This window comes from Chlamydotis macqueenii, chromosome 5, assembly GCF_036417535.1.
Source record: "Chlamydotis macqueenii isolate bChlMac1 chromosome 5, bChlMac1.mat, whole genome shotgun sequence".
In the NCBI taxonomy this organism is placed as follows: Eukaryota; Metazoa; Chordata; class Aves; order Otidiformes; family Otididae; genus Chlamydotis; species Chlamydotis macqueenii.
Window position 1 is genome coordinate 6,887,997 of NC_141560.1, and position 26,832 is coordinate 6,914,828.

The window sequence follows — 26,832 nt, forward strand, 5'->3', positions numbered from 1 at the left end:
GGGAGATTACTGCCACAAGCATGATCAGGTCTCTGCTAGTGCCACTGGGTCCCAGCGGCCCCGGCACCCGGCTGGGGTGGAGGGAAGCACCCTCTCCTCCAGCTGTCTCCCTCACTGACCCAAGAGCTGTTTCACTCCAGGCTGGTTTATAGAGAAGGTGAGGTCTGACTTCTGCCTGACAGTCTTCAGGCATTGCTTGGGGATTGATTTTCCCCCACCACCTCCCTCTGTCAAAGGATATTATTTAGTCTTTCCTGGTTTTTGGTTTTTTTTTTTTTATTTAACCCCACCTGATAAGACTTGTTCAAAGGAAAATTTCTGCTTTATTGCTCTCTAAAATAGGTAGTGCTGCGTGGGGTGTAAAGTTCTCTAATGTTGTTCCTCTTCTTCTCCTGACCTTGGTCGTAACCATTTCCAGATAGGCGGCTTCTGAATAGGGTCTTGTTCCTCACCGCTCCTGGAAGACACCGTGGACTGGGGCTGTTGCGGTTCCCCAGTGCGATGTGCCCGAGTATCGTTTCTCTGTGCTCTGCCAGGGTGTCACCTGGGTCCCCTGGCTCTGGTTGAAGGTGACCTGGTGCCTCGGAGGAGGCTCTGTCTTTGGGGCTTGTGTTGTTCATAGCAAGTGACTCGGATGCTGTGGGGGTGCCCCATCGGGTGTTGCAGAGTTGGTGTCAACGGCACAGATTCAGACCTGCTCTCCACTGCTTGTCTCGCTCTGCTGCTGAGTACGGTTTCAGCTGTGAAAGGGCCATGGATTACTTTCTTCTTGGGCAGGGGGTGATTGATTTGAAATAAAAAGCCTGGCAGTGAGTGTGGGTGAACTACTGTTGTTGGTGCTCCTGGACACCTGTGAGGAGTTAGTGGAGCTCCTCAAGAGCAGGTGATGGTGCATGGGTCACAGTGTTTTGCTACCAAGAGGTGTGTGCCTGAAGGACGGCGTGAACCTCCCTCCATTGCAGCACTGGAATCCCAGAGCAGAGTCCCCTTGCAGCTTTGCCGGCAAGGTGTGTTGCTCTGCCCTCACTTTGTCGCCTCTCTTGTTATTAGCTCTTTTAATTTTGAGCAAAGCTGATGACATTAATAAAAATTAATTATTTGACTGAATTAATGAATGGAGCAAGCCCTGTAGAAAATAAAGTGCTTCTATTTTAGTGCCTCAACTCTTGGCTTTTTTTTTTTTCTTTTTTTACTTTGTCACTCAAAGTGATCATTCTGGTTTGAAGTTCAATTTTAATTTCATCGTTGTGAGGTAAGTAATGGTTGTTTCTTTTCTTTCAGTGTCAGGAAAGGCAAAGACAAATTTGAGTTCTGGGCAAGAAATAGAACAACGAGAATATTGAAAAGCCAAGTTACTTGGAAGAGCAGATATAGCACCCGTTACTAAATATTTAATGTTGGTAGGCTTTGCAGCAGCAAAGCCTGAACCTGCCTCTAGAGCAGGAAACGCTTCTTTAGTTTGCAGCTGTCACATCATGTATTTGGGATGGTTTGTCCTCGGGCACCTCTTAGGCTTTTGCTGTAATTTTTCTTATAACACCTTTTTCTAACATGAAGTGGTTTTTATCTGAAGAAGTAGCATTTCCTCAGATGGGCATCAGTAAAGATCTGCAGCCTTAATGTCTCAAATGGTATCTAGACATTCTGCTAAGCAGGTCCTGACTTTGTACTGTAATGCAGCTCCTCAGCCCCACAAAACCTCTGCTTACAGATACGTTTTTAGGCTCTTGCACAAGAGGGGGGAAAAAAGATGTTTACTGGTCCTCTGTAAACTGCAATAATGACTGTTTTCAGCCTGTTTTTTATACTTAAGGGAATAATTGTTGGAAACTAGGAACCAGGAATGAAAAATGCCCTGTTCTCATCCCCTGCCTAGTTGGGCCACTCTTCTGTTTTGGATTACTAGCCCAAGTGGAATTTTGAGGCATGTAGTAGACACCATCCAGAGAACCTCCTGATCTAAATAGGCAATATCAGTGCAGGATAAGATAATGTTTTACTGTCTTTGGTTCACAGTCTGAGAGATGGAAGTCTTTTAATGTCTAGACCAAAGTCTTATGTGGCAGAGGGCAGCAGGAGACATGTTTTTTTATACCTGTATTTTTTTTTTCCAGTGCCTGCACACTTATCACGTATGTGCATGCTGCAGGCAAGGGATTTCCAGATGGAAATAGGTCAGAACAATGTCAAGTCCCATGGGGGAGAAAATACACCTTAAGTGCATGCTGGAGAAGATTGAGCTCTTGCAGGGACCGGGAATGTCATCTACAGATGCTGTGCATCTCTGTGTGGGAGGCAGGTGAACTTCAGTGGATCCCCAGCCTTGCTGGAAGGTGCTAGTTGGACTGAAAAGTAAAGGCAATTCCAGAGGCTGATCTTGAAGTCCTGAGCAGGTATTCCTCTCCTGGAGGTCAGCTCTGCGAACCTGCACCCCAAGGGAGATGTGTCAGCCAAGCCAGTGGGAACAAGAGCAGCTCTATCCTTGTCATGAAGCCTCCGTGAGTTACGCACAAGGATGTCAAAGCTTCTCAGCAATGCTGAAGATCTCAGGAGAGAATTTCAAAGTCAGAGAGACTGTTAAGAATCTCTTGGAGGCCCTTTTCACAGGGAGGAGCCCTTGGGCGTTTTGAGAAATGTCCTTTGGGCTACGAGTTGCCATTAGGAGAAGGGGCTGTGCTGCATTTTTCTGAGCACTGCCTTTCCCTTGCCCTGCTCAAGCTGGGATGAGAAGGGGTCACTGTAATGAGAGACAGGCCAGCCTTGGAGGATAGACAAAGTGGGGGAACTTGAGGATAATGACTAATTATTACTATTTATGATGGGAGGATAGCGTTGGCAATTTTTTTAAAAAGTGAAGCCTTCAAAATTTACATTTTGCATTTCGCATTTGCACCCTGATGCTCTTGTATCTCGCATGTGACTCTCGTCCATTAAAAAAAAAAAAGAAAGAAAAGACAAGTTGGGTAAATTCTCACAGGAAAAAGGGATTTCAACAGGGGAAAACAAACAAACAAACAGAACTGTTTATTCCTGATTGCTGGAAGATCTAGGCCCTGGGAAATGAAGTGGTTTGCTCAGTGTTATGGTGGGACTCTAATGCAGGAGGACTCTCATGCAGCACCCCAGCCCACTGCGTATCCACAAGACCACCTTTATTTCTTGGAAAATGATCCGTTTGAGCTACACAGCTATTGCAGTATGCCTGATATTGAGAGGTTTTTGGCAGTAATTGGTGCCTTACCAAGATTTGCCAACTGCTTAGATATCCAGACGCCGTAAAAATGCAACAAACAGTAATATCAGGGTTAACTTTCCTTCCTCAGTGGGCTCTGTTTTGTCTGGGCTCTGAAACCTGGGTATAAATATGCAAGCTTGCAATCTGCTCTGGGATTTCAGTGTTCCTGGCTGTAATGAGGAACAGAGATTTTTGCATTATTTTAATGTGATTCCTGGAAGAAGTGACGGCGGTTCCCAGAGGAGCTTAAATCTATCTACTCGACCTTGGAGGACAGCGCTGCGCTGGAGTGAGTGTTTGTGCTACAGCAAAGCAGGATGGCAAATGGGGGCTGGAAGCAGAGCACGAAGCTGCTGGAGGTTGGGGCGGTGATCCTGGGGCCAGGGATGACGACAGCAGCCTTGTCCCCAGATGCTGCACCCTGTGCTGGAGGATGCTGTTTCATGGCCATCAGCTGAGGGCACCTGGATGATGCTGTGGACCAGGATGAAGGGGGGTGCCCCATGCACCAGCACACCTCATGACTGTGCCTAAATTTCCCTAGACCACAGTTTGCGAGATATCTGGCTGATGAAATTGGTGAATGGCTGTCCAAATCCCCAGTAGTTCACCTAGGGTCATCCTGTAAATCTGTAGCAGAAACTGGAGGAAAAAAAAACTACAATAAAATCACACTTTTTTTTCTTTTTTCTTTTCTTTTTTTCTTTTTTTTTTTTTTCTTTTTTTTTTTTTTTTTCTTTTAGCTTTACCTCCACTGACTACTAAATTAGGTTGTGGCCTGTTTAATGTCCAGGTCTGTCAACTCTGGCTGTCAGAGGAGACTCCTAATTTAGGTGATAGCACCACAGGTAAGGGTTTTCCTTGTGTCTGGGTGTCTGGCAGCCCAGTCTGTCAAGCATCCAGAAGTCCCTGTCACCTGGGCAGTGACAGTGACTCCCTGTATGAGGCAGTGCTGGACTCTGCGTGAGCAGATTTGCTGGGCCTGTCAGCATGAGAGGATGTGCAAGGTAAAAAGATGCTGTTGTGCCACAGTGCTTAATTACATCAATTTACCTGGTATTAGTGCATCCCTAGTGTTTGTGGGGGGCAAGGTTCCCTCTGGCCCTGCCGACGCAAGGAGGACCAGCAGCATCGATCTGCTGCGTGTTGTGGATGCCATGGCAGTTGATTCCTGCACCTCACTGGAGCAGGGCAAGATCTTGCTAACAGTCAAGTGGAATGGGGTCTTCAGGCTTAGGAGAGCTGGCGCGGAGCTGTAGGAAGCAGAGCTCATCTTCTAGGGGCACTTTCAGAGGCCAATTACTCATGCTCACAATTTATACACCCCTGTTTTGGGTTGTTCCTGAGTGTGCCTGGCATAAAATGCCAAGTTTCCTGCGCTTCAGTGCCAACTGAAAAAAATTGTTTTTATTTTCTGGAGTGCTTCAACTGAAATGATTTAGTTGTTTTCCAGAATTAGATGTAGAATCAAAATACAGCTTTGAGCAAAGAGATCCTGGTGTTTTGCCAGGATGACCTCAAGCTTGGCAGAGGAGAAGGTGGGAACGATGAGAACCTCTCCTGTCTCCATTTGCTTTCTGCTGTCTTTGGGAAGATCTACCCATTTATGATCTTCTGGGAGAAACTGCAAGATTGGCGTGGCTTTGAGAGCTGTGGACACCACCTGCGCTCAAGCAGGTTTCCACCTCAGTGGCTGTTCCTCCTGGCAGTGCCGACTCTCCTGGTAGTTGCAGGTTCGGGACTGAGGCGGTTTCATAGTTTGAGGGTGAATCTGCCTGTCTAAGAAGGATGCTCTTAGGTTTCCCTTGGGCTGGCCTCGTGCGGGGCCAGTTCTGCGCTGGCTGACTGGACTGGGAAGCTAAGCAAATCTGGAGCAGGAGTGTGGGTTGAGTTTGGGTCGGATCCATCTTCTGGTTTCACTCAGAGCTGGCCCAAGGTGCTGTGGGTGGGGCAGAAGGGGGATCCCCAGCGGTGGCACAGAGGAGGGATGTGTGCTGGGACATGGGGCAAGGACAGTGAATGGTGGAAACGCTGGGAAAAGTTACTTGTAAGAGGAACAGAGCTGTAAGAGTCTGGAAGAAGGACAGAGGAGAAGTATAAGGAGAGATGGAAGGAAGTAGGAGGCTGAGGCGTGGTGATGGGGGGGGTGTGGGCAGGAGCCGTAAGGAAGAAGCAGCTAAAGAAGCTCAAAGGGTTAAAGAAGGTGGGAAGGGGAGAATAGGGACAGATGGATGGTGGACGAGCTGCAGAGGATGAGGAAAGGCTGCAGCAGAAGAGTTCTGACCAGCAAAGCTCATTTCTTGCCTGGAATCTGGAACCGAGTTTTTAATCCCAAAATCTCAGCTCTTTTCTGCCGTCTAGCTGTCAAACTTGTGGAGCAAGTGCGTGTGTCTGTTGCTGGTACTGGATCTGTGCAGCAGAGCTCAGTCCTTTCTGTGAAGTGTGCCCCTGTCAGTGCTGTCCTCTCCCAGGAGCTGTGTGTTTGAGACCACAGCCATGCTGGTGAACCAGGACCGTGGAGGGGAAAGGCTGCTCCGGTTCCACTGGATGAACTTATTTCCAGTGCCAGTTTCTGTTTAGAAAACTTAGGAAATCCTCTTAGAAGCAAAAAAGTGAAGGATATCACTAATGTTAGAAAATGGAACTCTCAAAAGTCAGGAAATGCTGAATTTTTGTGTGTAAAATTTGTGCTTCCTATATGTTCATGATACAGACTTGCAGATCAGCAGGAACAACAGCAGAAAGAGGTTTCTTCTCCAGCCTGCCCAGCTGAGAGTACTTAAGTGGTGTGTGAGGAAACTGGGGCCTCAGTCTGGTCCTACGCACGTTTTCACTTGTATTGCATCTGATCCTGTATTTCACCTGTGAATGTGGGGTAAAGTGAGAAGAACAAATCCTTCAGAGAGAGGCTCCGGTGTTGCACCCAAGAGTGCTGATGGCAACTTGCCCATGAGAACCATCTCACATCTTGGCTGTAGAGGCATCCTATGGTCCTCCAGCGGGCATGGAGAGCCGAGTCCAGCAGCACGCATGGCTTCGGCGTGCAGACGGCACAGTGACGTCTGACTGATTTTTCCCCCAGGTTGCTTTCGTGCCCCACATCGTGCCAACACAATTTGTGGGGTGCATGGCAAACCAGACTTGGGAATGGATCCTGCTGGGAAATGACTGTGGAAAGGAGTGCTGGAAGGAAGGCAGGGTGCCATATGGGATGGAGAACTGCTTAAGTCTGTGTCAGGGCTGTTGTGACCATCAAGCTGCAAGCTGGCTTTCATCTCCTGTCATTTGAGCCTAAACAAATTCTCTCCCCATGTGTTCCTTCCCCATTGAGGGACTGGGAAAGAAGATGAGAGGAGGTGCAGATTTTAGGTGTCTCTCACAAGCTATTGGAGAAAGTGACTTTCTTCCCATTCACCCACCTCTGCTTGTTCGTTCATTGAGAGGAATGAGATGGAAAAGCCTGTGGGGAGGCAGAATCCATACTTATTACTGCTACTCTTACACCTAATGGAAAGTGCTGGTGGACGAGAAGCTCAACATGAGCTGGCAATGTGCACTTGCAGCCCAGAAAGCCAACCACATCCTGGGCTGCATCAAAAGGAGCGTGGCCAGCAGGTTGAGGGAGGGAATTCTGCCTCTCTACTCCGCTCTTGTGAGACCCCCCCTGCAGTACTGTGTTCAGCTCTGGAGCCCCCAACACAAGAAGGACATGGACCACCTGGAGAAGGTCCAGAGGAGGCCACGAAGATGATCAGAGGGCTGGAGCACCTCTCTTGTGAGGACAGGCTGAGAGATTTGGGGCTGTTTATCCTGGAGAAGAGAAGGCTCCGGGGAGACCTTATAGCCGCCTTCCAGTACCTAAAGGAGGCCTACAGGAAAGACGGGGAGAAACTATTTAGCAGGGTCTGTTGTGATAGGATGAGGGGTAATGGTTTTAAAATAGAGAGAGGCAGATTCAGATTTGGTATAAGGAAGAAATTTTTTACGCTGAGGGTGGTGGAACACTGGCACAGGTTGCCCAGAGAGGTGGTGGATGCCCCATCCCTGGAAACATTCCAGGCCAGGTTGGATGGAGCTCTGAGCAACCTGATCTGGTTGGAGATGTCCCTGCTCCTTGCAGGGCGGTTGGACTGGATGCCCTTTAAAGGTCCCTTCCCATCCAAACCATTCTATGATTCTATTCTATGATTTGTGAGAATAAAATTGGTTGGCAGCACTTGTGGCCATTACGGAGCTGGTGAAACTGCCAGGGTCCTTCCCTCTCTCTGCGTATAAAGAAGTCCTGAGCCAAGGCAAGCAACACCTTCTCCATGTGGCACCCAGCATTTTTAAAGCTGTATTTGTATGGATTTGGGCCATCTGCTTTTGAAATTTCAGAAATGGAGAAATATGTACTGCAGCGTGAAAACCCTGTTGGGGAGGAGATGGGAAGGGGGGTGGATCAGGTCTGGCTGTGTTAGCTGCATGGGAAGCTGTCGGGGACAGCTGTGGTTTCTGAACACGCCGCTCCTCCTGGCCTACAGCCCTTGGGAAATCCCTCTGGGAAGTAAGAATGATCTGCTGGCACTAGGAGGGGCGCGATGCGGAGCAGTAATGGTCCATGCCGTCTGCGTAAGCGCTTTAGGACAGGCTGTGCAGTGAAGCCAGGAGCGATTGCTAGCCGGAGCACCCAGTATTTCCTTGCCGTGTTACCAAGGTGGCGACTGTCTTGATGAGAAAAGGTGCTGCTTTTTGGCAGGTATCTTCATAGTAGCAATAGGCTTGGAATACAAGAGGCTGATTTTTTTTTTTTTTTTTTTCGGCAGATGCTTTGCTGCAGCAGTGTATTGCTCAGCTCATGGTGTGTGGGAATCTGCGTGGGAGAGTGACATGGTAAACAAGCTGCTTTTTAAGGCTGTTGCAATTAGAGAACTTATTAGCAAGCTGCCACTTGGAAATCTCAAGAGTGCTGGGAATTGGCTCTGTAGTCAGAGCTGAGTCTGCGGCCGGACTGTTCAGGTTGGGTCTGTGCAACTGTTGGGTGACCAGTCAACCAGGAGAATCCAGGTGGTGCAGGGAGGTGATTCAGGTGTTGGTCATCCTCCCAGGTGAACGCAAGGCTGGTGCACCTCCAGGGACTGGGGAAAGGCTGAGGCATCGCAGGACAGCAGTCGGAGGCAGCTGGAAAAGGGGAGTTGGTTAACTTGTCCTACTTTATTAGCTCTCCCAATTAATTTTTTTTCCTGACTAAATTCCAGTTGTGCTTTGGGTTGCAATTTGCTTTCCCACTGAGAGCTGCAGTGCCCCGGTGAGGAAGGCTTGAGGTTTCATCCTAGGGATGGCTGCTGTGCTGAGGAATGTGGTTGCCATTTGTGGAATTGCTGCTGTGTGTCCTTCTGGATACAAGCTGCTCGATAGTCCCATTTCAACCAGCTTTCTGTTAATCCTGGTTTCTTTGTGCGTTTTGTCTCGTGTTACATAAAGAATATTTTCCTGGTGCTCCTTCTTTGAGGCATGTTAAGCCCATGTCTCTGTGAAAGTTGCACTGCTTAAACGTGAAGGCATGAATTTTAAGCAGATTTAGCTGATCGTAAAACCTTGTGGGGACACTCTGGTTTTAATACCAAAGCGGACGATTTTAATTCTGAAGCTGGCCACATAGCCCCAAAGAATGATGTCCCCAAAACATCTACTTAAAAATAGCTTTAAACTGCATCTGGTTAAAAATAGGTTTAACTGGGAGCTCGTGCTTCCCTGTGTGGGTAGGGCCTCCTAATAGCACGTTGTGATGCCTCTACGGAGCCGCCTCCGAGCGTGTGAGTTGCTGGTGGTTACAACACGCGTGAGCCCCAGGGCGTCGGGAGCAGGGGAGGGTTCGAGATCTCCCTGCTGTTTGTCCAGCCTGCCAGTTCTGCTTTTCTCAAGGATTTTGCACAAGTCCTGGTAGCTTTGACGTATAAATGCTGTCAGTCCATTACTGCTACTTCTGCTCTGTGGCCGGCGTAGTTTGAAATTTTCTAAAACTTGCAGTGCGAAGGGCTTCTGGCGCATGAATTAATCATGGAAAAGATCAAAGTTGCTTTGTTAGTTTTATTTTCCTGTTTTTAATGAATAATGTATTTACATGGTTTCCTTCCCTAATAAATCACATCTCAACGTTTTTCTCTTGAGTTTAATAGGTGGGAAGGACTAACAGGAGGTTTTACAATGGAAATTCACTTGCTTAAGCACAAGGAAATAATAATGGTTGTAACTGGTGAGGGGAGGAGGGAGAGGAATCAGTTTGTTAAGGCTTTAGTAAGCAATACAGTAAGAAGTACGAGGTACTGGTATCACTTGCACATCTTACAGTAGGGAGGAAGATTGTCCCCATCTTATGATAAAATTGAGACTGCAAGCAGATGTGCCTTTCTGCCTGAAGCTGAGGAGGGGAGGCCGTTACTACTGCCAGTTTCTCACTGTTTGTGTGGGTCTACTTACATTTTTAATAATATGGGCTTTCTTTTTTTACTTTGTTGCCTGCTCATACCTTGGGTCAATATGACAGGATGGGGTTATGGAGTGGTTGCAGACGGAGTCGTGCTGGCAGATCTGAGACGGTAGGGAGGGGACTCCATCATGAGGAGGGAGCAGTGGGGCTGGAGTCTCTTTTGGACCTCTGCTGCTGCAGGAAGACTGTGTTAACTACAACCAGAGGGAAGCACGTATCTGTCATCTCACTGGATATGACCTGGCTCATTTATCTTGCTTTTCCGAACGTCATGGGTACTGTGTGCCTCCTGCTGGGTACAGGGACGGATATGAGCTGGCTTTCCAGTTACAGTGCCTGTCTGAGGCTCCGAAGGGCTCAGCTCAGTGCTCAGGTTTCTGGTGTCTCCCCCAAGTCCCTCCTCTGATTTAAAATGAAATCCTTCTCTCCTGGCATCTCCTCTGTGTGCAAGTTGAGACAGTTCTCCCCTATTATCACTCTAGCCTGGTGTCTCTCTCAAAACAGAAGTATCACGAGGTTACAGTCTCCAAGTTAATGCAAAAACTTGCAGAGATGGAATGATAAAATGGAGTGCAGGTAAAATTATTCTTGCCTTTGGCAGAGAAGCAAGTACAGGGTGAAAAATGAGGCTGTCCCCTTCCTCCTCTCTGTGGCTGTGAAGAGAAGGGAGAGGGAAGTGGCTGACCCCTTCAAACATGTCCCCCCTTGGCAGCCGGCAGCTTTTCTGCAGCCTGTGGCCTGGAAAGCACAAATGGGCTGGCACGCAAGGGTCTCTTTGAGAATCTGGTCTCTTACAGCAAGGGGTTGCTCACGTTCGCTGAAATCTTTTCTTACCCTCAGTATCCCCTTTGCTCGGTGCATTGTTACTCACTGCAGAAATGAATGGAAAGGCTTCTCCATTCATATTTTTCAGCCTTGCGCAACGTGCTACAGTGCCTTGCTGTCAGCATCCACAAGCAGACGTCTGAAAAAATTTTCCCAGAAATAGCTTGCAAAAGCAGATGTGGAGAATATTTTTTGAGCTGCCCTGTGCATGTCTGAAAACCTGTGTGGCAATCATGATTAAAAGTCTATGCAAAATAACTGTGTGGTATTCATAACTGGTCCGCAGACTTGGAGTGGCAGCGGAATACTTGTTTTAAGAGTTTCTCAAGGCGCCTTCTTCCTCCTCTCTCATGTTGTCACAGACCTTATGCAAACAGATAAAAAGCAGCTATTCCTCCATCAGCCCCAGCGCTGGGCTGTACCCTCTGCCTCGCAGCCCTCTCCCTTCCTGCGCCTGTGGGCGGCTCCCAGCAGCCAGCTACTGGTCACTCCAGCTCTGCGGAGCTGTCCTGTTGTCCTGGCATTGCTATATCCAAGTGCAAAAGACTGTGAGTGAAACAAACTGAACGCTCCCCAAAAAGGTCCTGGACGCTGGTTCTTCATTGGTGAGGTGAATGGTGAGGTTAGCGGTGATGGATGGAGCAGAGCTGCAGCCGGTAAGCAGGGGAAACGTGGAGATACATCCTCTCAGCTTTGCTGTCTCACCTACCGGTGCCACCAGAGCTTCGGTGTCACTGTGTAATTCTAGAAATAAGGCTGTGATGGGCTTTGGAGCAATAGCTTGGCACTGTCACGCACACTCGTATTGTTGTGTGAACTTCATTGATCCCGGTATCGCTGCTGCTGCACCAAAACATCATTGTTCAGCCTCAGTACTCAAATGCTGCTAATCACAGAGAGCGGAGGTGAATTTACGTCCTAGACCTGGCAGGAAAGCAAGGAAGATGGAGCTGTCCTACTTCAGCACTTGGATGAGAAACAGAGACCTTGCCTCGAGTGCGAAGTTCTGTGTGATTTCATGCAGGAATGATTACATGTTTTTGCATTTCCAAGGCTGCTTATAATGCTATTTCATACTCATGAGTGAGAACTTTTTTTTTTTTTGAGTCAGAGCATCCTTGTTCCTGTTCCATTGATGGGTTGGCATCTTAAAACCCATTAATGTGGGTTTTCTGTCAAGTCCTAGCAGAAGATGACCTAGTCCTGCCAGCACTAGCTAACTCTCTCTGTGGTCTTCAAACAAAACGTTACCCAGTTTCAGAGGGAAAAACAGCAACTGGATCAAATGTATGCCCCAGCCTGTGTTTGATGTGCCACATGTTTGCTTTGCAATGAGCCTCTCCTGGGATTTGAACCAATCTGGTTTTGTGCCAGCCTGGCAAAAGCAGGAGAAGGATAGAAACTTGGACGGTTGTGAAGTGGAGGAGAAAAGCCCCTGTGGTTAACACGGTCTCTGTGGATGTGGCTGTTTTCCAGCTGGCTGGTTCACGCGCCCAAGTAGCTTTTGAGTGGAACCGAAGAGAAAACTTTGCAGTAGTTAGGAAAGGAAAGGTTTTGACTCTTGAGCACTAATGCTAGGGAAGCAGAACGGTCAGCAATGGAAATACCTCTTTGTGTTATAGCCTTTAAATCCTTTTCCCTTTCCAGTCAGGCTCTCAGCCTCTTCTTCAACACGCTGTTGTGTTTGTCATGTTGTAATCAGTAATGCTTCCTGTGGTTTGGACCATCCACGGGATTATGATGGTAACACTCCTGGTTAGAAGATACCAAGCCTTGGTAAGGTATTTTTGTCATAAGATATGTGTTTTCTGGCTTGGAAAAGAAACATCTCGGTTCATTTTGGTTTAGCCTCTGTTTATATTGAGTAGATGTGAGGAAGCCCTCTGTTGGGTAAATATTGAGAGGACACCTCCATACCGATGGCTAGAAGGGGCGCGTGTGTGTGTGTGTGTATTCATTCCCCATCGTTTACTTGATTTGTTTTTTGTATTATTTTCCTAGAGCACCCGTTACAACTCACTGTAAGGCCATGGACTAGCTGAGAGTTAGGTTGATCTGAAATGGTTGTTCAGTGCTGCGGTGCTTGCGAGAGGTCTGTCAAGCCACTGTCTTGCTTTTTACAGCCTAATAAGTTCAGAGGCTGGTCTCTGTTCTGCGCTTGTGTGTGACTCAGGGCAACGGGATCTCGCGTGCAGTGCTCCCAGGGGAGCATAGGAAAATGTGTATACTGTTAATGCTGCTAATAAAAAAAGGCTTAATTAAGTTTTAATCTATTAGCATTGTTGCTTTAAGGCTTTTTACATTGCTTTTTTGAATACCTTTATTTCTTTAAAAAAAAATATCTCATCGACGTGTGTGGGAGTATAACACTAGAAATGGTCATGTATGGGGATGTACCAGAACAACCATTGCACTCAACGCTGTTGAGGTTACACCTTGAATACTGTGCTCAGTTTTGGGCCCCTCACTCCAAGAACGACATTGAGTTGCTGGAGCATTTCCAGAGAAGGGCAACAAAGCTGGTGAAGGGTCTGGAGCACAGGTCTTATAAGGAGTGGCTGAGGGAACTGGGGTTGTTTAGTGTGGAAAAGAGGAGGCTGAGAGGAGACCTTGTTGCTCTCTACAACTACCTGAAAGGAGGAGCTGATGAGGTGGGTGTTGGTCTCTTTTCCCAGGTAACAAGTGATAGGATGAAAGGAAACAGCCTCAAGTTGCACCAGGAGGGATTAGATCAGATATTAGGACAAATTTCTTCACTGGAGGGGTTATCAAGCATTGGAACAGGCCACCCAGGGAAGTGGTTGAGGCAGCATGCCTGGAGGTGTTTAAATGATGTGTAGACGTGGCGCTTAGGGACATGGTTGGAGTTGGCAGTGTTGGGTTTACAGTTGGACTGGTGAACTTAAGGGTCTTTGCAAACCTAAATGATTCTGTGGTTCTACAACCTTTGCCGTGCTGGTGTTGTAGCAGCAGTTGATAGCACAGCAGTGAGATTGATTTCCAATAGGTGAGACCTCACAGGCTTTGATTACTTGGGTCAAACAGTTACACACGCAACACTTTATCCTGCAGCTCTTCCTCGTCTCTTACTGCTGTAGTTATGCCAGCACTGTAAGGAATTAACTGCAATTACCCTCTGGAATAAAAAAATGAGGGGCTGGGAAGGGCAGGGCCAGGTAAGTTGAGGGTGCAAGGAGGGCAGCGTGCCGAGGCTGCTGAATGGGCGAGCGGTGTGCTGGTGCAGGCGATGTCCTGAGATGACTTGGTGGGTTATTTATTCTCCTCTCCCTCCACGTGCATAATTTTCATTGCCGTAAACATGTGTTAGGCATGAGTGGTGAGGAAGAAAGGAGAAGAGGCTTTTTAATATTTAACTTTGTAGTTACTTTTGCACATATTCTCTTAAACTGGTAAATGCGAGTGCGTGAACCTAAAGGGCGTCAGCTGATGGGCTTTTAATGGAGCAGCTGGTATGAAGCACGCTGGTAGCTGGATTGCTGCTTTAGGTGATTTACTTATGTGCTCACCACCCACTCACAAAGCCTGCTCTTCCCTTTCCGTGCCTTGGAAGTTTTCCTGTATGTGCTGAACATCAAGAGAAGTCACTTTGCCAGTTGAGGTTTTTGGGTCTGGTCCAGGAAAACACTTACTTGTATGCTTAAAACTAGATCAAGGAGATGTTCTCTTGAATTTAAAGATGGGCAAATTCTATAATACTACAAGGGTTTGTTTTTTTTTTTTCTTCTAATTCTCACGTGAAGCTGCATGAGGCTTGGGCTCAGTGAAGGAACTGGGTCTTGATCTTTCTCTTTCGGGGAAGAGGTATGAACTGGTTGACCTCTTCAAGTTATAGTAAGTAACAAAGCTGCTGAACTTGTGCAATGATGACTGAATGTTTGGAAGGGATATTAAACCTCTGCACATCAGCTCTCACTTCTGGAGATCAAAATGACATCTCGTGTGTGGGAAAGAGGGAAATTATCTCCCAGCTGCAGGGCTCCTCCATCATGTGTTTCTGGTTGCCCACTGACGCAGGCAGGATGCTGAGCTAGGTGGACCAATGTTCTGATTTAGTCTGGCAATTCCTGTGGTCCCTGGAGTTCTGTTGACTTCATAAGAATGAAACACGTGTTCCGGCTCTTCCCTGGAAAGGCAGGCTCTTCTGCACCAGTCTCTCTGCCCAGCTGCTCGAAGCTCTGCAGTGAGGAAAGCAGGTTTCTGTTAAGTACTTGGATCAGCCCTACCACATCCTTTTTTTGTGTTTTAATGGGAAAATCCTAATTTATAGCATACGCCTCCATTTTAAAAATAAATGTAAGCCGTCTTAAAATCAAGCCGTGCTCCGTGTCGCAGTTCCGCCATCGGATAGGAGATTTCCAGTAGTGCCTGTGGAGGGGGGACGCATGCACAAATGGCTGGGAGAACACAGCAGAAAAAAAAAAAAAAAAGCCCTTGAGCTTCATGGCTGGCTTTGCTTCTAAACCTGCGTGGCGAGAGTACAGAGAGGAATACGTCGTGCGGCTTGCGGCCTTTTGAAGTGGCTGGGTTCAGTACTGATGGCTTCCCTTATCTCAGCTCCTAAAAAGAGGACTGGGAAATACGCTTGTGATGTGGGACTCTTGCATTTCAAGCCTTGATCAGGTTGACAGCTTTTTCCTTTTTTTTTTTTTTTTTTCCCCCTCCCCAGTGGTTAATCAACAAAGCTAGTTGAAAGCAGGGAGATGCTCTTCCCTCTTTTTATGGGTAAATGAAGTGGTAGGGTAACAGCTGTGTTTGGGTGCTGCTGCTGATCCACTGCTCTGGGACAATCAGATGGGTGGGAAGTTTACAGACCTCCTGTCCCTTCCTGTGTCGTTATATCTGTGCAGAGGGGTTGGCAATAGCTGGTGTTCATCTTTCATCCAGTTCATGCTCAAAACAAGACTCCTGAGTCCATACGTTGGTGCACAATCACCTCTAGCAGACTCCAGTGTGCGTCCCCAAAATGTATGTGGTGGGGGGGCCTTTCCTTTGCAAAGCAACTAACTTAAAATTGCGAATTTCATTTCTTTCTTCTGAGGCGAGTGCGCCCCAGATGAGGCTTTGATCTGGGAAGTTCAGCTGAGCCTGACCTGGGCTGTGTGAGGATCCCACAGACCAGCTGGCTGTGATTTGCAAGTCAGATGGCTGGTGCTGTATGGGAAGGGCTTTCTTGATCTAGAGCTCAGTTCTGCCTTTTAAAAGTGACTTGTTTTGTGTAGATTGAGCTTTGTTAGGAAGTTGTTATATGGCTGAACTAAACCTGGTTTAAAAAAAAAAATAAGTGAAGTTTGGGGATAGTTCAGATCTGAATGCCAGCAGTTTGTGGGTCCTTGCTTAAAATATTATCTGTCCTTTGGAAAATGAGCCCTTTAAAGAAAGCTGAGAGTGGCGCATATCAGACAAGTAACACTCCTGGAAAAATTTGGCTGTGCCTTTTTATCCAGCACAGGAAGCAAAACCGCTACAGATGGCGATGCTGAGGTGTAGCATGAGAGGTGGATAAACGCCGTTCACTGAGCGGGCATCGCTTTGGCTTGGCATGTGGGACACTGCCCGGCGGGGCTGGTCAGTTGGTTGCAGACAGTCATGTTTTCGGGAGTTATTGCCCGAAAAAGCTGTAAGTTATAATAACTCGTCAGCCTTGAGCTTCTGGTCTGTTTACAGCTTGTGAATTAGTCGGTTAATGACATGTCTCAACACGGGAGAGGAGCGAGAGGAAGATGGGAAGAGGCAGTTATTGCTAGATGAAGAATGTAATTTTGAGCTAAAGGGGCTGTTGCAATGAACTTCCACTGTTGCCCATCCCAGATGCTTTCCTTGTTCTAGAGTGTGGTCCTCCAACATCTAAACCAGGGATGTCATCGTGGCCTTTGAAAGCATTTTGTGCTATAGCAAAACCAGCAATAATAACTGCATGGTCATTTAAATGTTGGGTTTTTTTCTTTTTTCCTCTGCACAGGGACCCTCCAGAGGGATCGAGTTTTTAAGAACCTCACTCGGAAACGCCAGCGGGCGATGCGAAGGAGAGTGCATCAGGTGAATGGGCACAAATTCATGGCTACCTACCTGCGACAGCCTACGTACTGCTCACACTGCAGGGAGTTCATCTGGTAAGAACGGCTTGAATGCAGTAGTGTGGAGCTTCCTATCCCTTTGCGTTTTGGGGACTGACATGCCACCCCCAATGCTGAATCAGTCACCCAGCACTTTATCAAGGGTCACCGATGTGACTCCCTCTGCCCATCACATTTAGCAGGCTGTATTTGTGCTGCAAACTGGAGTCTACTGCAGAGGGGCCAGAGGTGATGCGTATCTTGGATGCTGGAAGCAAACTGGGAGGGTGTGGGGATGAGGCGGTATTCTTCGCTTGCGAGCGTGGATGTTATTTCAAGGGGGGGAAAAAGTAACCCAAGCAATTTGAAGAAAGACCTCAGATATTAACTTGAGCGGAGCTTTGAGATTATGCCGAGAAAAAACAGTTGCTTGAAAGACTAGAGAAAATTCCTGAGAACAGAGGAGACGTCAGAGGTGCGAAGTGTGGGGTGAAATATGTGGGGGAGTAGGCAGAGCAGAGAAAAACTTAGATATGTCTCAAAAGAGCATGGAGTGGGAGAGATAATAACAGGGTGTGGGCTGCTGGGATCGGTCTAATAAGTGTGGTGTATGTTGTAATAAAGTGAAGTATTTCAGAAACTAGAGTGAGGGGGAATATGGGGAATAACATGCATGTTGACAGCCTGCCTATGGCTGCTGTGGAGCTTTGCTACGCTCTCACACCCGGCTGCTAAATTGCACCATTATTGCTGGGCAGTTTTGCCCTGGGGATCTGGTCATTAGGTATCCTCTTGCATTTTGGCGCTCTCTTCTGTAAATGATCTGCAAGAAGACTGGCTTTCTGATGTTAAATTATGTTCCTGTTTTGTTTTGAACAGGGGTGTGTTTGGGAAGCAGGGATACCAGTGCCAAGGTAAGGTGCTCTGTTCCTGCGTGGTGTGTGTTTAGGATGTGCTGGTTTGGGAGCGCTTTCCCGTGCTGCTGGGACATCCTGTGGTTACAAGCTTCTCTGAAGTCGCCACTCCTCTTCCTCCCCAGCCAGCCAGAACTGTGCATTTGAGCAACTGTTAAGCTGACGGCTTGCATGCATGCAGGAGCAACCACCTGCGTTCATGCAAACACCTAGGGGTCCAGTTGCTGTGTTTCACCCGCAGTTTTCCTCCTGTGTAGATCCACACAGTTGCTGAGTACATGCAACACCCAGCTAGGCTGGGGACATCCAGGGTCCCTTCAGGACAGCGTTCAGCTGGCACTGGGACACAAAGTACCCTACTGCAATGGCCACCCTCTTCCTTTCTCTCCCTATGAAGTTCAACAAAGTGAAATTCGGGATGTGACTTCAAAGGGCAGCCTTGTGGGCTGGCGCAGCGCTTTTGTCTGAACGTGTGTTTTTGGCTGAATGGTTGTATGTGGTGATTGTTTGTGCTTAATTATTGTCCTGCCTTTCCCCTTTTCTGTGGTAAGATGACAGAATTACTTGCTTCACAAGTGCATGGTCATTCAGTAGAGATTTCTAACGCAGCCTGTGTCTTGTGCAATGTGCTAGGGCACTGGTGTCCTCATATGAAAGGAAGCTGCATGTAAACAAAATTGATATCTTGCATAAAATTTCTGGGTGAAAGTGAATGTTATTGACAGCTCTTCGTGAGCGTGAGCTTAAGTCAGGAACAAAGAATAGCATGGGACTCAGCAACGTATCTGCAGCTTGCAGGTCCCATGACAAACATCTCCTTACGTACACAGCAGCTGCGGCCCTTGGTGGTGTCTGCAGTGCACGCTGGGTTATGGAGTGGAGGAATCCAAGGTCATTCCAGCCAAGCCAGCTTCAGACCTGGAGAGGACCCAACTCTGCCTTAAGGCTGATTAGCCCTCTTGATGGGGCATAGCTAATTAGCCCAGACACAGCACCGTTCTGCTGCAGTTATCCAGCTCTCCAAATCCTCATTGCACGGAGCCTCAGTGACAAACTGACCCGGGCAGGACTCACTTGGGTACCCAATGTGAGCAGCACTATGACACGGAGTTGTAGGGATGGCTTTTGATGTCTCAGACCTGTGTTCTTTAATATTGTTTATGTTGTGTGAAATGCTTTCCACCAAATAATTTCAACAGTAATTTTTCAGTTCATTTTTTAAGTTACACTGTTATTTCTGTGGGCATCACCTGTATTTTATATAAGCAGCTGGTTTTCAGGCCCTATGAAAGATCCAGTGCAGAATTTCCGTTGCGATGAGCTGGAGATACATCTCCAGATCTGTTACAAGATTTTGGAAATTCCAAGCCACCGATTATTTTTCACATCTTTACTGTGTCCTGATGATATAGCGGAGCCTTAAAGAACCTGACTGATGGGTTGATGCGTTCTGAGTCTTTCAACAGCTCTTTTCAGCGTGCCCTTCTTATTTCCTAGTATGCACCTGTGTTGTACACAAGCGCTGCCATCATCTAATTGTTACAGCTTGCACCTGCCAAAACAATACTAACAAGAACGATCTCAAGGTAAAGTCATGTTGATTATTTTGGGTCATCGTAATTTGTGAATCCTGAGGTTTTCTGGGTTGCTGGGAGTTGTCCTAAAATAGAATTTACTCTGTATTATCTTTGTTCATAGATTTTAAAGTAAGGAAGAGTGATAGGAGCATGCACAAAGGCTATGAAATATCATCTGGTTGTTCTTCTGTTAATTCCAGTAACTAATTGGTCTAGTACATAGTTTAGGAAGGCATGGTGTCTTCATCAGAAGACATCAAGAAATAGTGAATCTACTGTTTTTCTTGGTAATTTTCTTTCATGATTAACTGTGTTGTCATCAAAATTTGGTGCCCAGTTCTTAGTGTGGATTTCTCTGGCTTTGAAATCTAATCACTGGTCTTTGTTATGCCTCTTTTTTTTTTTTTTTTTTCCTCTGGTAATTTGAAGTGCCCGTTTAGTCATTGCTCCGCGCCTTTACTCTATGAAACATTATGTTGTAATGATGAACTTTTGCATAACTTGTGTTTCTGAAGGTTTTCTTTCTTGATGGTTTTGGCTGTATTTGACAGGAGTAACATCCCCACCTAAAACTGCCCTGCACATTGCCTATGTCATTTCTATAACTGGAAATTGTTTTGTAACTGTTTGAGGAAAATTATGCTGAAATATTTTTAACTGGGAGGTAGCTCTGTATTGTGTGCCGTGCACAAACCTTCCTTCCACTGCAGATAAGCAGTTGCCCTTGCTCATTATTTCTTGCCTCCAAACTACTGAGCTAGGCTTCTTCAAATGACCCCTTGCCAAACCAGATGAAAATAAGTTAAAATGCCTAAGGGTAAAGTGCAAGTTAAATGGTGAGTCTCCTCACCCCTCTTTTAGTATTATGAAGGGCTTATAACGCGTCTAAGTTACTTTAAAAGAAGACAAAGAAGCTGCTCACTTCAAACTCCTTGTTTCAGTCACTCCACTCACTTTTTTTTTTTTGTAAGTTATGGGCTACCGGTCCAGGATCCTCATGTTGAGACACAAAATGGGAATTAATGAAGAGGTTCAGTGGGGGTGGGTTTCTTCAGCTGATCTAACGTTTCCTGAGGTATCTTTGAGATCTGCATGATTCACAGTTGGAAAAGAACAAGGTTAAAAAGGGAATGAGAACAAGTGATAAAGCGAAATGTGGGCCTGAAATGAAAGATTGCTAATAACAAGGAGGGTGAGAGGACGAATGAGGATTTGAGGAGGAGCTGGGAAAACCATTGTGTATTAAATTTAATAAATCAACAGTTGGACCTAAAGTTACATGTTCGCACATAGTATGCAAGTTAATAGTTTGAAAAATGGTTAGTTACAGAATGCTGTAGCTAACACAATTTGTAGGTGGCACTTCAGTGTGATAGGTTTGTGATGAGGTAATCCACACTTCTAATTCTGACTTGATTTTAAGAATCTAAAATTGGCTAGGCAGCCTTTTTTTAAAAATCTGCTTTGTCAGGTAATCCAGCCTGACTGGCAAGGAAACCAGAGCAGGTGTGCAGCAGGTGAGGTTGGTCACCCAGTGTCCACATGTAGTAAACCTCAGTGAGGGGATGGACTGGGACATTTTCGGAGTTGGAATTACTTTCACAGTTTTGCACTTAAATGTGTGTATGTAAATGAACATCTGTTTATATATATAATGTATTTGAATTTTAAATCTGTGCTTTTCTTTTGGTGCCTCAGGTGACTGAACAGAGGTTTGGAATCAACATTCCTCATAAGTTCAATGTCCACAACTACAAAGTCCCGACCTTCTGTGACCACTGCGGTTCCTTGCTCTGGGGAATCATGCGACAGGGCCTACAGTGTAAAAGTGAGCAGCTTCTTACTGTGGCCTTTTCACAAAATACATGTATTTTTAGACTCTTGATGCACTGTGTAGGCTTGATTTGTGCAACCTTCAACAGAAAGCTGAGCAATGAATATTCATCTTTGCAAGAGTTAACAAAAACGCTGACCTACTTTTTAATGTCAGGCTTCCAGAAGGACTCTACTTTGCAGTTTCAGCACAGCTTTGTTTAACTGACATTGCTGAAAATATTCTTGAGTATCGCTGCTTTCTACATTCATTTTCGCATTTACCTGGAAGCTTTTCCTCAGCTGATGAGATCAGGCAATGAAAAGGCATCTGAGGGGGGGAAAAAAAAGGTCATTGCTTTAGGTTGACTGCCCTCTCTGTCACACTGTTAATTGATGACAAAGCGTGTCCTGGTGTTATGTTTTTGTTTCAGTGATCCAGACTCTAAAATCCTATGGGTAACATTGCCATTTGCCTTCCTCTCCCACAAGAGGGTGTGTGTGAGAGCAAGAAAGATTTTAGTTTCCTACTGAACAATACGTCTTTAAAATTAGACACCTGCAAATGCAGGGGAAGTTTGTTGTGAATTCGGTGGCATTATAAATCCTAATTTTACCTGCAGGCATAGCTGCAGTGGTATTTATATACCTGACAAACACGTGCTTATGAATAGCTTCAGGCAATGCAGCATCCTGCTTGGAGTGTTTAGTGTATATTCCTGATTTTTGAGAGTTTATTCTCTTGTGAGAGTCCTAATTTTGTTTCTACTGAAATCAGTGGCAAAAATCCCTTTAGTTTAAAACACAGGGTAGATCCAGATGGGTATATTACCTGAGGCAGAACTGTTAAATTATTTCTAAGCAATAAATCCCTCCAAGTTATTTTTATTATCCCTTTGTTTTTACTTTCCATCCCTATCATTATGCCTGTCAGTCTGTAAAATGAACGTCCACATCCGATGCCAAGGAAACGTTGCACCGAACTGTGGGGTGAACGCAGCAGAGCTCGCTAAAACCTTGGCCTGCATGGGTCTGCAACCAGGAAGCATTTCGCCAAATTCGGTGAGTCGTCTTCTTTTTTTTCTTTTCTTCCTCCTCTATTTAAAACATTTATAACTGAGTCTTTATATGGGTTCAGAAGAAATCAGAGACTTCAGTTATAGGGGATGGCGTTAGTAGTGGACTGCATGAGTTGACTGCTACTGTCTGTGGCTTTCGGCAAGGACTTCACCTGGAAAATGGATGTCTTATATCCAGGTTTACCCTGACAGAAGCTGTAGTCTATAAGGAGACTATAGGATTCGTTGTCTGCTTATGTTTCACAGTGCTGTGACTCCATTGACTCTTCTATCTTTGGCATGAATGAGAGGAGAGTAAGACCCCAAACTAATTAATGGTCAATATAATTCATGCCATAACTTTTTTTACCTTTCCCACAAGCACAAATGTACTGTCTGCATATGTGACTTGGAATAGAAGAGCTCGGCAAGAGGCCTAGATTCTCTTCCCCACTTTGTCACTGTTTTTCTGAGTGATTTCGGGGAAAGTGTTTCACACTTCACTATAGTTTCCCCAACTAAAATCTGTGGTCCTGTCAACACAACATCATCTCTGGTCTTTGCTGTCCAAGCCAGGGTCCTTGTGAGCTTGTTGTCAGGGTTGGGACATACATGTACGGTTTTTGCTTGCTAGTACTTCAGGCATCCTAAAAATCCAGCTGTTGTATATTTGAGTCTGTTCAGAGAGTCTAGAACACATTGTAAGAGCTTGAGTGAAAATGGAAATCAGAAATGTCATTTGATAACAAGCTTCCATCACATTTCCTTTGCTAGCGGTTTTGAAAAGTGAGTTTGCTTGAAACCACAATAACCCATAATAAAATGTTGGTCTATTTATTTTTATTTGACCAAAAAGAAAATATCAAAACCCAAAACATACTTATCAGACCTGGTAAATCATGTCATACAGTTAGTCAGCTATGTGAGTTGGCCACATGATACTCTATCAGCCCAGCCTGCTCATTAGGCTGTGCTGCCCCTTTCAATTTCAGTTGGTTTGTAGCGAATGAGGCTTTCTTACCTTCACTTTTCATGCTGTTATCCTGGGAGTTGCAGGGAAACTCAAGTCTTACACTCCCTTCTCAATTCTCTAAAAATTAGCAGTTGTTAGCACTCATTTTTTTGCATAATCTGCACATCAAAAGGAGATGAAACCAGGAAAATAAAAATCTGTGCTTGGTGTTTAACTATCTCTCCTTGTTATTTGTGAGCTAAAGGCTCTACACAAGTGTTGAGACTGTGCTGTGAGCTTAAATCTGTTGGGAGTTTTGCTGGGAGTTGTCCTGAATGCTCTTGGTTCTTTGCCCAAGGCTGGGGTTGCCATTTCTGAGGCAGCGAGACGTCTTCTGTGCAGGCAGAATTTTGCTTTACACCGAAGTAGTCACAAGGTGGAGCTCAAGAAATCTGTATGACTTTGTTCAGGCTAATAGTTAAACTGAGTAAAAGGACTCGTGCTTTGTATGTGTGCTCATACCTGGAGAGCTGTGAACAGGGGGCGCTGGAGGTTGACTTGATTTTCGTATACCGCAAAAACAGAAGCTCTAGAAATGTGTGCTAGTACTGGTACCATTCCTGAAAATGCAGACACCTCACTGCTGGTGTGGGAATGAACAGCCTTCCGTCACATTTACAGCAGTGGAGGAAGCCAGCAGCCCAGCTGTGGGAAAGAAAAATATTTTGAAGTTTGGGTCCCACTGAACTGGGCTTTGAGTAAGAGTCTTAAAATTGGGTAGAAACCTAAGAGATACAGGTGACATCTGCTCGGGTTGTAGATCTCACCAGCACTTTGCATATTGCAGAAATTATGCAGTTCTCCTCACTCTGATGTTAGATAGGAGACTTGAACTTCCACACTCACTGTCTTATTTTTTCTGGGGAGTGAGGATGAAGAGAGGCAAGCTTGTCTCTGGGATCTGCTGGGCAATGGGTTTACAACTGAAATTGTCCAGGTCAGGAAGCAGTGTTGATATCTCAGCACAGCTCTGCGCAGTGCTGAGGTTGGCTGGTCACCCCTAACAGCTATGGGGGGTGGTGGTACCAATGGGCCGTACAGTGCAGCTGAACAGGTCCTAAATGCCCGGGTTGGTAGGTTGACTGCCTGTGTACACCTCTGAGGGAAAAGTATGATTTCTATGCTAGCTGATACTTATTTACTTTCCTCCACAGAAACTGGTTTCAAGATCTACTTTGAGACATCAGGGAAAAGGCAGCCTGAAAGACAGCAACAACGTTAGTGAAAGTTCCGCTAGCAAACTTGGGATCAAAGACTTAACCTTCCTTCGTGTACTGGGAAAGGGCAGTTTTGGAAAGGTGAGGGTTATTCGTGGCTCTTTCAGGGAAAACCACATTCCTTATGTAGGAAGCTCCAAGGTAGATGAAGTTATTTCATAATGTGGCACAGAGGCTGTCCCAGTGCAGTATGCTTTGTGCAACAAGGTTGGTTACAGAGAGCAGGGAGAAAAGGGAAGAGAAAGCAAGCTGACAGCAAAGTGAAGAATTAGGTATCACAAAAAAAAAAAAATAAAAAAGCTCCCAACCAAAGGAACAGCTTGATGCCAGGGCCTAAACTAGAAGTTGCCAGTGTGTGCATTAGCTCTCATTTGGGCAGCATTTCTTGGAGCATCTAAAGACTTTTCCTTTAAAGGAAACAAGGCAGTAGTTTCAAATTCAGTTCAGTGGGGGTTTCATTTCTCTACTTTGCCACAAAGGCGATGTGAAATGGCACATTTGGATTTAATAAATGAGGATAGAAGTGGGATGGATGGCACTGCTCAGGGAGTTTGCCCTGGCATGGTGGATGAGCTTTGACCAGCTAAGCCCCCACCAGACATCGGAGCAATGTGTGTGGGCATTTCTAGCCAGAGAAGCCTGCTGCAGGCAGTAGCATGTGTGTCATCAGTTGCACACTGTTGCCCATACTAACAGGTTGACTCACTTGCATCCACAAGCCTGGTCATGAGATAACTGACCTTTCTAGTGTGAGAAGGTGCAAAAAGCTCTATGTTGCTCATAAAGACTAAGGGCCCAGCCCTTGCGATTCACCCTCCCCTTTGATTTAGGTGATGCTTGCCAAGATGAAAGAGAGTGGGCAGCTCTATGCAGTGAAGGTATTGAAGAAGGACGTCATTCTCCAAGATGACGATGTTGAATGCACCATGACCGAGAAACGCATCCTTTCCTTGGCAAGGAACCATCCATTCCTCACCAAGCTCTACTGTTGCTTCCAGACTCCTGTAAGTATAGCCCAGGCAGTGGACAGCCTTCCTCCTGACACTGGCTGGCATCTTCAGGGCAAAGAGACTCTCCTGTGTATTTGATCCCTGACCTGTTATAACTGTACACCTTAGGTCCAGGAGAAACCCCTCTGCTCAAGAGTGAACAGAACACTCCGCTATATTTCATCTCTAACATCTGCTAGGCATTTGGGCATTTGGCAAACACAATCCTGGCTTATTCTAGGCTCCCTAACAAAATGGTAATAACAGGGAAGACTTCCCTAGAAACACCTCTGTGCTTTGAATGTTTCCAAATGCATATGCACAGATGTCTACAGACCTGTAGTGTCCTCTGGTGGTTGTGGGATCTCTGTTGTTGGTAGCTCTGCTTTCTTGCTGCCCGAATTTTAACAGGACTCTATTTGCATTGAATTATCTGCAAATTGTACTTGGAAGCAGGTGTAGCCTCCTGTATCTACCAACCACTGTGTACTGCTCAGAACTGAATGAAAGATCCTTCTGGCGTTACTGGAAAGGATCTTACTGACATGGATGGACTCTGAATCAGATCCATATGCAGTTGATATTTCTTCTGGTGTAGATAAAACAAATGACAGTGTTGCTGCCACTTGTGGTATGTATACCTCAGTGGAGGACTGCACATGTGCTGCCTGGCCAGTTTAGAACCCCCTCTGGTGTGTGCATGTGGGTGGGAGCTCACTGGTGACATGGGTGGTGGAGTGAAGAAGGGCTGTGATGGAGGCGATGGCCACAGCCATGTCCCAGCAAGGTAAGTTTGGGAGTCCCTGAGCTAAGCTGTTATTATGACCAAAGCATTTTCTGCAGTGTAGTTCTTCCAAACTGCCTGGGCTCCTTTCCAGTTGCTTTTTGTCCATTGCTAAATGGTAATAGAGCTTATTTTCCTCTTAGAGGAGGCAGGAGAAACTTGCGCTTTTAATTGTGGCTTCACTCCTCCTACATAAACACAAAATACTTTTGGGAAAAAAAAAAAAAAGGAAAGGAAAAAAAAAGCAGACAAATGCATCCTGCCACCCACCTGTTTGTCTTCTCATTGGGGTGATGCAACAGGCAGCTATGGAGTTTGAGTTGTGTTCGTTTAGGGTGGAGCCCTTGGGTAGATTCATGTAATAGAAATGAGATGGTTTGGTTTTTTTATATATATATATACAGCTTCTGTGTTTCACAGAGCACTTGTGCTGTATAGCAGAAACAAAACCCCAAAACTTAAAGCTCACTATTGTCATGAATAACCAAGGAAACTCCTCTTTTATTTCATAATATGAAGGCACAGGACCCAAATTTGAATGGCTTTCCTGCAGTTCTTTTGTAAAATAGCAGAAATGTCAAGTAACAATGTGTGCTGTTTGAGGTCAGATGTGGGATAGCAGTGGCTTTTGCCACTCGTTGCTATGCTCTTTGCTTTGGCTTTGCTTACTGAATTGCAGTGTAGATGTGAAAACAGCAAGTGTGATCCTGGGCTGTGTGGAACATTTCCCATGAACTTAGGGAAGATTTAAGGTCGCTGTGCTCGTACCATCCATCATGTTAAAAAAAAAAAAAAAATGAATGCAACCTGCTATGGGTGCAGACAAGGTCTTCTGGGCTGATGAAGGAATTGCAGAGTCTTTTGCA

At 45.9% G+C, this 26,832-nt stretch overlaps 1 protein-coding gene across 1 annotated transcript in view; it reads left to right on the forward strand.

Annotated features, from left to right (window-relative positions):
* PRKCH (protein kinase C eta) overlaps window positions 1-26,832 on the forward strand; it is a 119,634-nt gene that overhangs the window by 33,165 nt on the left and 59,637 nt on the right. The window contains exons 3-9 of the mRNA XM_086748192.1: window positions 16,510-16,660; window positions 17,483-17,517; window positions 19,015-19,103; window positions 20,793-20,922; window positions 21,841-21,968; window positions 24,131-24,274; window positions 25,024-25,197. Coding sequence (XP_086604318.1) covers window positions 16,510-16,660; window positions 17,483-17,517; window positions 19,015-19,103; window positions 20,793-20,922; window positions 21,841-21,968; window positions 24,131-24,274; window positions 25,024-25,197 — 851 coding nt within the window. The remainder of the gene's footprint in view (window positions 1-16,509; window positions 16,661-17,482; window positions 17,518-19,014; window positions 19,104-20,792; window positions 20,923-21,840; window positions 21,969-24,130; window positions 24,275-25,023; window positions 25,198-26,832) is intronic.